Genomic DNA, 13,348 nt, shown 5'->3' on the forward strand with positions numbered 1-13,348 from the left:
TAACTGTTCAGTGTTACATAAATGCGCATGTGTGTCTGTCTGTGTGTGTGTGTGTGTGTGTCTGTGTGTGTGTCATTCAGCTAAATAAAGCCGTGGAGTGTTGGACTCAGCATCTCTGCATTGCCTGTTCATTGTGCTGCTCGGAAAGCAACAGTAACAACCCCGCAGATGATGCACCGTGTCAGCAAACACATAACAATGGATTGTCTGGTGTCTCTCTCTCTCTCTCTCTCTCTCACACACACACAGATACACACACACACACACACACACACACACACTCACAGTCACAGTGGATGCCTGTCACTGGTGTAAAACACTAAGCCTGTTTGCAGTATGTAGCCCAGGACAAACAAGACGCACATGCACACGCAGATGCTGCCGGGGATGAAAAACCAAACACCAAAACATCCCACTGGAGCAGAATCAGGCTTTCTGCGATTCTTATTTATCTATTTATTTTATTTTCTTGGAGTACAGCCAAATAATCGAGTTATCTGAATGTGCTCACTACAGTAAACAAATACCTAAAAGTATGACCTAAATTCCTGCCTGTGAGACATGTCAGGCTACACCTATCCACCAATCATACCTCCAAACAGCCTGTGGTCTTTAATGACCAGCATGAGGTGATGGAGTTTGAGGAGTAACAACAGCTATGACATCCAGAGCATCTCAGACAGCAGGGATTAAGAGACAACGAGCCCGTGGACAGAGACAAGTGGACATACGAAGGCAAAAATTAATGATTTAAAAGAAAAAACACACAGAACCTGATCAGGTGCAGCTAATTCACTCACATTCCTGACATATCACACACACTGTAGAAACACATTTGTGTGTGTGTGTGTGTGTCAGTGAAGTGCACACAAGCTCCGAGCAGCAGCAGCAGCACAAGATGAGCTCATCTCTGGTGAAGCAGCAGAAAATACTGAAACCGCTAATGACGGCTAACTGCCGAAATACCCACACATGTCACCACGGCTGGCAGAGCCCGACACCTAAACACAGTGTGAGAGGCTGAGAGCTAAAAGTGGAGCTCGCCGCAGATAGCAGCTGCTGAGAGCAAAACGCTGGGGCTGCTGCCTGCTGTGGTCGTTGAGCCCGAGGCCGAGGCTGCGGGCAGCTGCCGCGTGGTTAGCACAGATCACATTCAGACGTGTTTCTCAACACGTGATGACATGTGTGAAAAGGTGATTGTTTACGCCAATATTCAAACTTAAAGGAGGTTGTTTGGTTTTCCACTTAATTTCCACATAATTTTTCATCCTTGTGAAAAATCATCTCCCTGCAGCTACTTGTCTACAACTATTCATAATCCTGATGTAACTCATGTAAACTTGTGTGGGCTTTTATCAGCGTCACACAGATTCCCAGCGTGTTATTGATCATGCCTAAAATAAGTATTTAATTAATCAAACTGGAGCATGAGATCAGAGGGGGGCGGCAGTGACTGGAGCTGATCCATACTTCCTGTTCAGCACACGGACACAAACAACACTCCGCCACAAAGACTCACACTGAGGCGACCCTCTCATTTTACAGCAGCTCGACCAGCAGCTTCCTATAGCTCCACACACACAACATGTCCAAAAAAAAAGAATCAATAGGTTGCTTTTTTAAAATAAATATTTTGTTTGTCGTTGTGAAAGGAAGGAAATCAGTGACGTCTGAGCTGTCTGTTCATCTGCTGGTTTCCTTCCCCCCCTCCCCTTCCCTACATGATAACCTGTCACCTTGGCCTTCACCTCAGGTCTCTCTTTATTCTTACCGTTGCAAGGAAAGCACATTTGAACATGAGAAGATAACACAGACTGTAAACAAGCTGTTTTATGTCTGCAGCATCGGTCAGACACGCTCAGCCATTTCTGTCTGTTTTACTGACTTAATGTGTCGATCGCATCCAGATGCGTCTTTGTCACTTGTGGCCGCTGGAATTTCAAGTCTTTTCAAACAGACAGATCTTTGTATTTACTGGGAATTTCAGTCCACAGCCAAATGTCACCCCCTGACGTACCCCACAGTCACTCCACTCCACAATCCCCCCCATAAAGGATCCCCAGACTGAAGAAGAGAAGAGTTTTCCTTCTCTTTGTGGTTGTTCTGAGTTTTTTTCTGGTTGTCTGATTGACTTTCCAACAAGAATAACAATGGTGTCATACAGAGGTTCTGGTTCAGGGACCCCAGACCTGTACCAAGGGGACCTGTTCTGTAATCCATCCCTGATGCTAACAAACCAACTACCTGTCACCATCTGACCCTGGGAGGAGGGTGACACAAGCCGGGGGGGGGTGGGCAATCAGATTCTGTCCGTGCCCCTGACCATCGTATTCTCCACCCAGAGACTCCACCGTCTAATTACTGATTACACAGATTATTACATTATTATTTACATTTTTCATTTCATTTATGGTTTGATATTTATTAAAAATCAAATGTGGTCTGGTCTGTGTGCGCTCCACCCCTCATATGATTCATTTGATGCGGTTTAATTGATTACATACTTTTAATGAATACTTTATCAGTTGTCTATGGGAAACCTGCAACCTCTGCTAAGTCTGATGAGAGACGGTTGCCAGATTTCACTTAGAAATATGTTGATTTTCTTATGATAAATACGAATATTGGTAACAGATATTTGTATAGATTTAACGTCTAGGATTTTTGTTCCAGAAGCAAATGCAGAGGGGAACACTGGATTCTTACACTTGTTTGTCATGAACACGGACAGATTTAAAGATATGGAGGCTGTCGGCATCTTCAATCCACGTGGATCAGCATCGGCCTCAGTCTTTAAAAACTCATATCAGTCAGACTGCAGTCTGGTTCACACACAGGTCTGAGATTCCAGGAGGGATTTGGGTGAGAGAGCCCGTGGACTGGGTGAGAAAAGAGAGTTCGGAGGAGGAAGAGTGTGTGTGTGCGTGTGTGTGTTTGCGTGTGTGTGTGAGTGCAAGTGAAAGATTTTTTTTCCCATGACTCTGTAGCAGTCAGACAGGTAGGGGTCTGGGATTAGTGAGTGTGACCCGGCTCGATCAGGAATAATGAATTCTTCCTTCACAGATCTCTGTGGCCTGCGTGAGGCATTAGTCCCACTTTACCTCAGAGACATCAAAAGAAAGACAAAGCTTCTCCTTATTCTCTAATTTCCACGCCTGGTTTTCGGCCGCCATGATACAGAAGAGATTTAACATGTATCCGGCTTATTTGCTGTTTCAGACACCCGGTGTGCGGTTACTCAGAATACACTAGAACGAACATGAGCAGCTATTACCAACATGACTCAGCAGACTGAGCTCCACCTACAGAAACACATTTCACACAAATCTGCGACTGACAGGTGAACTGCAGAAAACAGCACAGCTAAGATGCTGGCATCAGGCTATGTGGTTTGATTTAATGGCCTTTTGTAGCCATGGACCAGGGCTGCAAATAACCGTTAATAAGTAAATCTGCCAATTATTTTCAATTGTTTTGTCTGTAAAATGTCAAAAAAATCCCAAAGTGGCATCTTCATATTCAGTTTACTATCACATACAACAAATAAATGCTTTAACTGGTCACATCTGAGAAGCTGGAACCGGCAAATGTTTAGTGTTTTTGCCTAAAAACAATTATTCAATTATCTAAATAATTGGCCGTTTAGTTTTCTGTCACTTGACAAGCTGATTAATCTTAGCAGCTCTGGCCCCGTGACGCTTTTCTGCCCAGCAGTTGTGAAGAGTGTTTATCTGAGTTACCGCAGCCAGTCTGACCGTTCTCCTCTGACCTTCGGATGTTTGATGTGAGCATTAACCGAAGCTTCTGGCCCGTATCTGCAGGAGTTTATGTTTTACACTGCTGCCACATGATTGGCTGATTGGATTATCAAACTCCACCTAACAGAACAGTCAAGTGTATGAACGTCTGGTTCACAAACAGCTTAAAGAACTGTTCACATTAGCACGAACATGTTTTGGTTTTAGCTGCGACACAGTTAATGATTAATACTAACACACTTTTCTTTCCTCTGTGTGTAACAGAGTCCTCTAGTGGCTTACTCTCTCTCTCTCTCTCTCTCTCTCTCTCTCTCTTTCTCTCACACACACACTTGCAAAGAGGTGTATTATTAAAGCGCCCTAAGCCGGTCAGCTCACGGAGCTTTCAGCTCATATCTGAAGCACAGCAGACATACCTGTCTGTCTGCCATTCTAATACCTGTAATTCTCTACCTCAGGGCCCAGCAGTGTGTGTGTGTGTGTGTGTGTGTGTGTGTGTGTGTGTGTGTGTGTGTGTGTGTGTGTGTGTGTGTCTGTGTCTGTGTCTGTGTCTGTGTCTGTGTCTGTGTCTGCGTTTTCTTCAGCCAATAAACAGTCAGGGAGAATAAAGCACTGTATTAGTCATTTAAAAGCAGTGTCAGATATTCATCCGGTGGTATGTACGTAATCTCTGTGAACTGTGTCTGACCTGCACTTTCTGCACAGTGTATATAAATGTTTTATCAGTGACACATCATTAATTCCACTTGATGAATGAAAATAATTAGTCAGAGATATGTTTGATATATAGAGGATCTGAGATTAGTCTTTTCACTGAGTCGTGTCAGTTAAAACTTACACAGTTTGTATTAAAGGGGAACTTGGCTATTTTCCCACAGCAAGCTCGGTTTGCTGGTCATCTTTAGTGCTGCTTAGCTCATGAAGACATCTGGTTTGTGGAGTTTGAAACATGAGGGCGTTTACCGGGCAGGGAGAGGGAAGCATCAAGATGCATGATGGGAAATGTGGTTTTTGGAGCTTCACCCATAGACGGGGTTTCTTGTTTACAAACAAGCAAGGATGCACATGTAAGACAGCACCAGGGTAGAAAACATGTTTCCCCACCGTGTCATGTCATAGCAGCTTCTATATGGACTATTATAGTTTAAAATAAGAATTTAATGACATTCACAAGCTGCCCAGGATTAATTAAGAAGCACAAGTTGGCTCCACCTTCACAAGCTGCAGCAACACTAAAGCATCAATCTGATGTTTTTCTTCAAATCTACCACAGCTGAGGTTCAGAAGCTCATGTTGATCACCAGCTTCTGGTGATCATCTTCTACCATCTAACTTTTTTTTTTCCTGTTGTTACTTGTTTGTGGAGAAATTTCCACCAAACTGGAAAAACTGTTTAATGTGTGCTGGCATCAGGGAGTGGTTCCACAAGGCAGAGAAGACAGAAAAATACAGAGAGAAAAGACAGAGTCGACGTTGTGGGACACACAGATAGAGGCAAAAAAAAAAAAAAAAAAAAAAAATGAGGGAGTGAGCTGCAGAGCGCTGTGACGAAAGGCAGATGGTGAAAAACAGAAATAAAGGATGCAGGCTGGCTGCCTCTTTGGCGGGTTCATGAAAGGCAGGGTGGGATTTGAAGCTGGAAATCACTCCCGGTAAGGTGAGGTGTGTGTGTGTGTGTGTGTGTGTGTGTGTGTGTGTAGAGCTGAATTGGAGTCTTGGTGGGGCAAAGATATTACTCTTTATGTGAGACAGACAAATCTAAATCCTCTGCTGAGTGTGTGGGAGCAGCTTTGTGCTCTGGAACATGGCATTTATTCGCCTTATGGCAGAATATTTCTAAACAACAAATATTGATAGGGATTCTTGCAGGATGATGTTGGGAAAGCTGCAGAGTTTCAACATTTCAAGTACTTTAAAAGAGAATCACAACTTTGAACAGCTCTGTTATCCAAAGTTTTTTGGCTTCGTGTGTTTTTAAGTTATCTCACTTTTTTACATTAGCTTACATTTGACAGTGGTGGAAGAAGCACTCACATCCATTTCTTTAGCTAAAGTTAAAACAACCTGCAAATACTTCATTACAAGTAGAAGGCAAATCAAAGTTTACCTTTGAAAAAAAAATCAGGAAGCTAAACTAACTTTTGTTCAGTCAGCTGAGCTTGGTGCAGATATTTATTTCATTACATGCTTGTATAATACATGTTTATTTCCAGGTGAGGTTGCAGGGGACAGGTAGAATGAGGTGCAGGATACAGTCTCACTGTGTCTGTCCAGCCTTAAAGTGTGGACCCTGACTCCCTCTGCTGGTTAAATAAATTCACCAATAAAAACAAAGCTGAGTAAAAGTCAAATGTAAATCAGGTGCACAGCAGCTGTATACATGAATCCTTACTGAGCAATGTGAACACACTGAACCATCAGGCCAAGCAAACAGATGGAACACTAACTCTTACAGAAAAGGATGATATCAGCTGCATGCATGAAAAAAAAAACTGATAAAACAAAGCAAGACATGCAGCCACACCAAACTGTGTCTTAACAACAGGGTGGAGGAGTCTATAAGAAGTCTATAAAAATAAACATCAGTTAAAAACCACAGCCCAACACTGGTATCACGCTGGAATGAACACGTTCATTCACTTCAGTCTCTGTGAGTCTATGTGAGCAGGTGTGAAACCACGTCAGGTCTCCTCTGGTTTGTTTATAATCCAAACCATGGTGCAGTTCATTTAACATCATTTATATAAACAATTATTATGTTTTCCGATGTAAACCGTTCCAAAGTCAAAATGTTGTCGGGGTAATCACCAAGTCATCGTCATAGCTACTATCACTTTATGACAGTTGCAGTTCATGACTTCCAGTGATTCAGTGTTACCTCAATTTATTGATCTGGTCATTTGGATTACTCAATGAAGTCTGTCGCCACTTTACTGCCATGTTAGCGGTGTTCAGGAGCACGTCTGACATTTAGCTGTCAACTTCACACTCATGTAACTACATGTGGAAAATGATGGTGAGGAAACAATGTGATCAGTCAGTCCAAAATCGAAATAGCCCCGATTGATCATTATCAAATGTGTCACAGATTTTCCCTTACTGCCGTAAACCTGACACTCGGCAGTCTTTCCTGTGGACAGTGTCTTTGGCTGTGAGGAACAGCTGGAGGTACAAGGAGCATCGTGCTCACGGTCCAACGTCCACTTTGAACAAGTTTGACCTGATGCCCAGAGTCTGAGCACAGCTCTCAGTGTCAGTGTCAGGAGACCGAGAGGACGGAGCGATCTCTTCTGAAGGTAACGGGCGACCTCTTCATCTCTGTACACTCTGAAATCTTCCTGCATGTTTCCATCCATACTCACACATAATGCCAGTGATGGAGGTGGGATTCAGGCTAAGGGCCTGGTCATACATGAAAAGAAGTGGATTCTACGACATATTCTCTGAAAACTTTGGCTATCAGAGGCGTCGACCGTCCGACGGGCTGTTCTGATGAAGCATACTGCTGCTGTCAGACCATCTCAGGCCTGCGGTCAGGATTCGGGGTGAGGGGTTCAGCAATCGATGATTCATGGTGACCTATCTGGCTTCTCTGTGCTGATATGGACAGTTTCACATAACTGACAGATCAGGATTAGTCTTGTCCCAACCTGTTTTCCTAATCAGTGATAGACGGCTGACTGTTTATCTCTATTAGATAATGCAGACAGAACTGACATGTTTCACACTGACATGTTAAACTCAGTCACATGTTCATGTGAATGTCATGAACATTACAAAGCCTCTGAAGCAGCATTTAGAGCACAAAAACTAACAAACGAACGAACACGGCACTGCATCAGTCTGGAGCTGGTTTGTTGCTTTTTGAGAACAGCTGTGAAAACAGAGGGGACTCCAGTGTCCCTGTGTTTCTGTCTCATTCGTCAAACGACAACAAGCTATCGCATTGTAAAAACAAAACACTGAAACAACACGCTATAAACCTTTGCTCTGTGTCTCTGCTCCTGTACGTATGGGCAGTAACGCTAATGTATACATGGCGACTGTCGACGGCTGCTGAGCCCAGCACAGAGAAAAACAAGACTTCAGCCTAAATGTGAACTACACAGAGGAGGAAGAAGGAAAAAAAGATGGACTGAAAGAGAAAAGGGTGGAGAGATGGTTACAGTCACAACGTCCAATGATTCAAAGAAGGGAGGGACTGAGAGAAGGGAGGTCTACAACAAAACCTGACATGTGGGAGGTAATTCAGAGGCCCAGTGATACGGGTAATACTCTACGCAATGCTCTGCAAAAACTCAGCTTTCCAGTCTGTTTCTGTGTGTGTGTGTGTGTGTGTGTGTGTGTGTGGGCTGGACTTTGTTCTCAGCTATTTTCATTGCATGAGTTTATCACCGACAGTCATTTTCAGTAAAGAGATCCTCCTGTGACTTTACTCCGGAGCTGTTCAGGTGCTGTGTGAAATCATTAATCCTAAAGTAAACAGCACTTAAAAAAACAAATTTTTCTTATACATACATACATACGCATATGTGTGTGTGTGTGTGTGTGTTTTTTAAAGGTAAAAGGCCAGTGGAGGTTTTACTTGTGAAAAGCAGCCATGATCAGCCGTAACTTCAAGAATGTGTTGGTGGTCTCCATCGGGTTCCTGTCTCTGTTCACGGCTTATGGAGGCCTGCAGAGTTTACAGGTAAGTGGAAGATCTGTGTTTCTTGTCTGTTATTGATCATTAAACACACTGAAATATAAAATGTGTTGTTGTCATAGGGATTTAATGGATTTATCATGCATCATAAAGGGATTTTAAAGAAGTGAAGGTTTATAGTGTTATTGGTTGTTTGTGTTTGTGTGTTTTGGATAAAGTATTTTTCTTTCATTTTAAACACTAAGCGTTTTCCTCTGCCTTTAAAATGCTAAAAAGAAAAAGGATGATATTTAAGCTTGATTTGTGGAGGGTCCAGGTTACTGGATTCAAGATCCAGAGCTGGTAAACGGGCTGCATTTGTTCTATTTGTATTTAAAGCTTTATTTGTCCTATGGTCACACAGTACGTGCCCTGAAATGCAGTGACATACTCCCTTAAATTAAAATAAAGCTGTCAAATCCATTTTAATTTATGTACACTGTTCAAATGAATGCACTGTATCGAACTGACAGCGTAACACAACTTACAGGCCCCTTAACTGCACCTCGCCTTAACCGACACTGTCCCCTAATGGAGTCCTGTCTGTGTGCAGAGCAGTCTGAATGCAGAGCAGGGGATGGGCGTGGCGTCTCTGAGCGTCATCTACGCCTCCATCATCATCTCCTCCATGTTCCTGCCTCCAATCATGATCAAGAATCTGGGCTGTAAATGGACCATTGTCGTGGGCATGGCCTGCTACGTCTCCTACTCCTTCGGAAACCTCTACCCAGGATGGTAATGAACCAGCTGACTGGATACTTTAATAGATGTAAAAATAAAGAACTAGTTCCTGCACCATGTGAGCAAAGTTTGAATGCCAAAGTTTGGAAAACAGCATCTTAAAAAAAGGTTTTTTAAAACATAAAATCAAAACTACCCATGACTGACAGTGTCGCCATCCACCCAGCTGCTGTCGCTGGCAGCAGTCAGACCATAACTATGGTTTAAAAACAAAATGCATGTTCTCTCCTGCAGGTACACCCTCATCCCCACCTCAGTGATCCTGGGTCTGGGCGGCTCTCCTCTGTGGTCGGCTAAATGCACCTACCTGACCATCTCCGGTAACGCGCAGGCCTCCAAGGAGGGCAAAAAGGGCTCCGATGTCATCAACCAATACTTCGGGATCTTCTTCTTCATCTTTCAGTCCTCGGCCGTTTGGGGAAACCTCATGTCATCGCTCATCTTTGGACAAGACACCAACATAGGTAGGAAAAGAGCTGAAAGTGAATCGTGTAGAGGATTTGTTAGTGGCAGCTCTGAAAGCTCTGAAAATTGCAGCATAAATCTCACCACTATGGAAGTGCCAGAAAACCTAAACTGAATGCGTGTGGTGTTATATTGTCACGGCAGATTCATGCTGTTCAGATCATGTCTGATTTCCAGTTTGTTTCTGGACTTTTGCGTTTGAGTTTCTGGATTTACTGCACTTCGGTCTCGAGTCTGCCCCTTTATGACATCTCCGATCCACGGTTGGACAAAGTCTAACTGGTGACTCGCAGCTTATTTACGGGTTCAGTCCAGAGGAAAGTGAGACAGGGGGCGTGAGCTGAGAGCGGGTGATGCTGCCAACTATGCATTATATCATTTTATTGATGTTAATGGTCTCCAGCTTATCAGCCGAAATGATAACGGGCACCTGTTAAAGTGCATTTCGTGGAAGGAAAACGTTTTTATTTCCGTACTGGCTAGGGACACTGTTTATTTGGAAATCTGAATTATCTTCATTTGTTTAATTAGATTTCTTAAATAATCAAAGTCTTTAGTGCTCGGGTTCAAAACTGGTCTTTGACTTCACCCTATCTTTGATATTTTTCATTGATTATCTGTATTATTTTTTATTTGAAAATCACCTCTAATGACCAAATGAAAAATTTCACTGCAACATTCAGTCTGAAAACATTTGCGGAAGCAAAAAACAGAAGCAAAATGAAAAGCAACAAATTTTAAAGAAAACAGAACAAAGAACAACAAAGATGTTGTGCACTACACTATAAAAGTCGTACTATTGTTTCTTTCTTTACAAAACAAATGTTTTCATTCTGATCCAGACATCACATCTGTGGAAAATACTCATTTTCAAAGGGCAATCAGATCACGTACATGGAGACAAAAATCATAACACCACAAATGATCTGGCAAAGGTACCTTTCTTCCTGTAGCTCCTTGGTAAAAAGGCATATTTATCAAATTTAAACAAGTTTTTTTCTTCTTTTTTTCCTGACAGCTAACATCCCAGAGGAGCAGCTACAGTCCTGCGGAGCAGCTGACTGTGGCCTTAACATCTCAGCGAACAGCACGACCACCAAACCTGCACAGAAACTGGTGTGGACGCTCGTCGGATGCTACATTGGTAAAACCAGAATCTGTTCTGCATCACAACGAAGTGTCAAACACTGAATGAGGTTGAGCTTCCATAAGAAGCCGGTTCTGATGAGAACTGGTTCCAAACTGGGAAAATGACTCGCATAATGACCAGCATTAAAAAAAAAAACTTGAGCTGGCCTTAAACACATCCTCAAAACCAACTGTACATTCTCAGACCCTCCCTCTATCAGTATATGTTTGCACATACGTGTCGTGTGTTGTTTTGTGCGGCAGGTGTGGGTCTGCTGGCCATGCTCATCATCGCAGTGTTTCTGGACAACATCGACCGGGAGCAGGCCAGTCAGTTCCGTGGGAACCGGGAGCCGTTCTGCCACACCTTCCTGGCCACGTTCAGGCTGCTGAAGGACTGGAGGCTGTTGACCCTCATCCCTCTCACCATGTACAGCGGCTTTGAGCAAAGCTTCCTCTCTGGGGAGTACACCAAGGTGAGGAGATCTCCAGTAGGGTTTTACATGGATGAGCCCAGTATTCAATCCCCTGTTTTGGCCAAAGTATCTGGGTCTTTAGGTGCTGCACGATCCAGTTTATTTGCTTTAAAAGAATCTGTGCTGTGTTTCCCTGCAGAACTACGTAACGTGTGCTTTGGGCATCCACTTTGTTGGCTTTGTGATGATGTGCTTTGGAGCCTCCAATTCTCTCTGCTCATTTCTCTTTGGGAGACTCGCTCGGTACACCGGGAGAGCTGCGCTCTTCTTCCTGGGTAAAATCTCTCGTACACTTACACTGACACGGGCTGCTGGACGAGTGATGACTTTAAAATAAAAATGAGGAATTTGATTGTTGTTGTCTATTTTCAGCTGCATTGACCAACTTTGCCTGCATCATCGCGCTCTTATTCTGGAGGCCTCATCCTGACCAGCTGCCTGTGTTTTTTGTGTTTCCTGCTCTGTGGGGTATGGCCGACGCCATCTGGCAAACTCAAACCAATGGTAAGAAACTCCGTATGGCAGTATGGTGATGAAACTAGATGAAAAGTCAGGGGGTCAGAAAAGTTATTACAGTTCATCCTAGAGTTTGTAAACACTTGAACTTAATTTCTTAATTTCTCTTGGTGCTTTGTCCACTTACTGTCTTGCAGCTCTGTATGGCGTCCTCTTCCCACGGGACAAAGAGGCAGCGTTTGCCAACTACCGGATGTGGGAGTCTCTTGGATTCGTCATCGCCTTCGCCTACAGCACCTTCTTGTGTCTGGAGTATAAACTGTACATCCTGCTGGCTGTTCTGCTGCTCACTGTTGTCACCTACCCCATCGTGGAGTACCACGAACACAAGAATCCCACACCACCTGTTGCAGAAGGAACCTACCTCAGTCACAAGGAAACCACAAGAGAAGAGAGCAAGATTATTTGCCAGACACAAATGTAGAGATTCAATTTCAATTAAAGTTTAAACTCAAGAATATGTGATGCAAATGAAGGAGAGGTTTTAAAGGGGCGATATGAAACCTGTGTTGATCTTTACCGGCAACTGGTCAACACTGTAAACCCTGAATTCGCCTGTCACCGGTACTTCCCCCAAACCCTCTTTTCTCCTTGTGGCACAGCACCACAAACGATAATGTCCCATTTTTGGAACAATAATACTGCACACTCTGACTGGATGACTCTTTGTTGCTTTCTCTGGATAATATCTTGTATTGTATGCAGTGTTCTTCATCTGTGAGACTGGACATGAAGGAACGAATGAGGAAGAATATGACTGTGTCGAAACTCCGGTGGGTAAAGACTGTTTGATCCAACGGGGTATGTGCAGAAAAAAAACACAAACAGTTTGAACTATTTGTCATGATCAACAATCTCAACCACTCCAATTAGATTTTGGAAAGAAAAAGGGCCAATGTATGTGCGTGTGACTAGTTATCAAACCAACAGAATCGAATCAGAATTGATTTTTTTCTCAGAATCTTATTCCCTGTCCTAGTTCCATAATTTTTTGTTTTTGTTTTACCTGAAATGGCCCTAGATGTCGTCATACAAAGGTCAAAATAAACAATACCATCATCTGCAAACATGTTGATGTCAACAAAACCTGTTTTTCTTTTTTAAACTTTAGGGTAATAAAGAACATCCAGGGACGACATGCTGCATTTCAAATGGTGCTTTTATTGCAATGTGTTGCATTCCCACATTCATAGATGTTATAGATTTGTTAGTCAAAGCATCATTTCCTCAAGGTTGGCATCCTCACCTTGGAAAAAAAAAAAGCAGAGGGATCAAATGCACGAGGTGTTTGTGTTTTGAGTGTAGTAGAGAAGTGTGTGTGTAAACTTGAGCAGCCACGAACATATGAATGAACAAACCTCCAAATTTAGACTTCCAGTAGATGCAAATAAAGAGAGTTTTTAATTGTCAAACAAAAAGAGTTTTGTTTGTCTATCAGCCTACAGGGCTCTCACTCCCTGCAGGGACTGGACCCGGCCTGAGACTGATTGTCTACAACATTCCAAAGAAAAGGTAGATTTCTTTATATTCACGTTACACACCTGAACAGGGGGGTTGGGGGGTATTAAAAGAGACAGAGA

General features: G+C 43.1%; 1 protein-coding gene across 1 annotated transcript; it reads left to right on the top strand.

The window, feature by feature from the left end:
• Positions 1-8,185: 8,185 nt before the first annotated feature.
• unc93a (unc-93 homolog A) lies at positions 8,186-12,927 on the top strand. The gene is made up of 8 exons (XM_041063896.1): positions 8,186-8,448; positions 8,996-9,177; positions 9,418-9,647; positions 10,667-10,792; positions 11,041-11,252; positions 11,392-11,527; positions 11,625-11,756; positions 11,906-12,927. Exons 1-8 carry the CDS (start codon positions 8,359-8,361, stop codon positions 12,190-12,192), a joined length of 1,395 nt encoding a protein of 464 aa, XP_040919830.1. The 5' UTR covers positions 8,186-8,358; the 3' UTR covers positions 12,193-12,927.
• Positions 12,928-13,348: the final 421 nt, after the last annotated feature.

This window comes from Toxotes jaculatrix, chromosome 19 (genome assembly GCF_017976425.1).
Source record: "Toxotes jaculatrix isolate fToxJac2 chromosome 19, fToxJac2.pri, whole genome shotgun sequence".
NCBI lineage: Eukaryota > Metazoa > Chordata > Actinopteri > Toxotidae > Toxotes > Toxotes jaculatrix.

Excerpts from the sequence above, each read along its gene's own strand:
- unc93a (XM_041063896.1), top strand. The coding sequence starts at position 8,359 with ATGATCAGCCGTAACTTCAAGAATGTGTTGGTGGTCTCCATCGGGTTC. Across the intron at positions 9,178-9,417 it reads GGAAACCTCTACCCAGGATG|GTACACCCTCATCCCCACCT; the intron begins GTAATGAACCAG and ends TCTCTCCTGCAG. Across the intron at positions 11,253-11,391 it reads TCTCTGGGGAGTACACCAAG|AACTACGTAACGTGTGCTTT; the intron begins GTGAGGAGATCT and ends GTTTCCCTGCAG.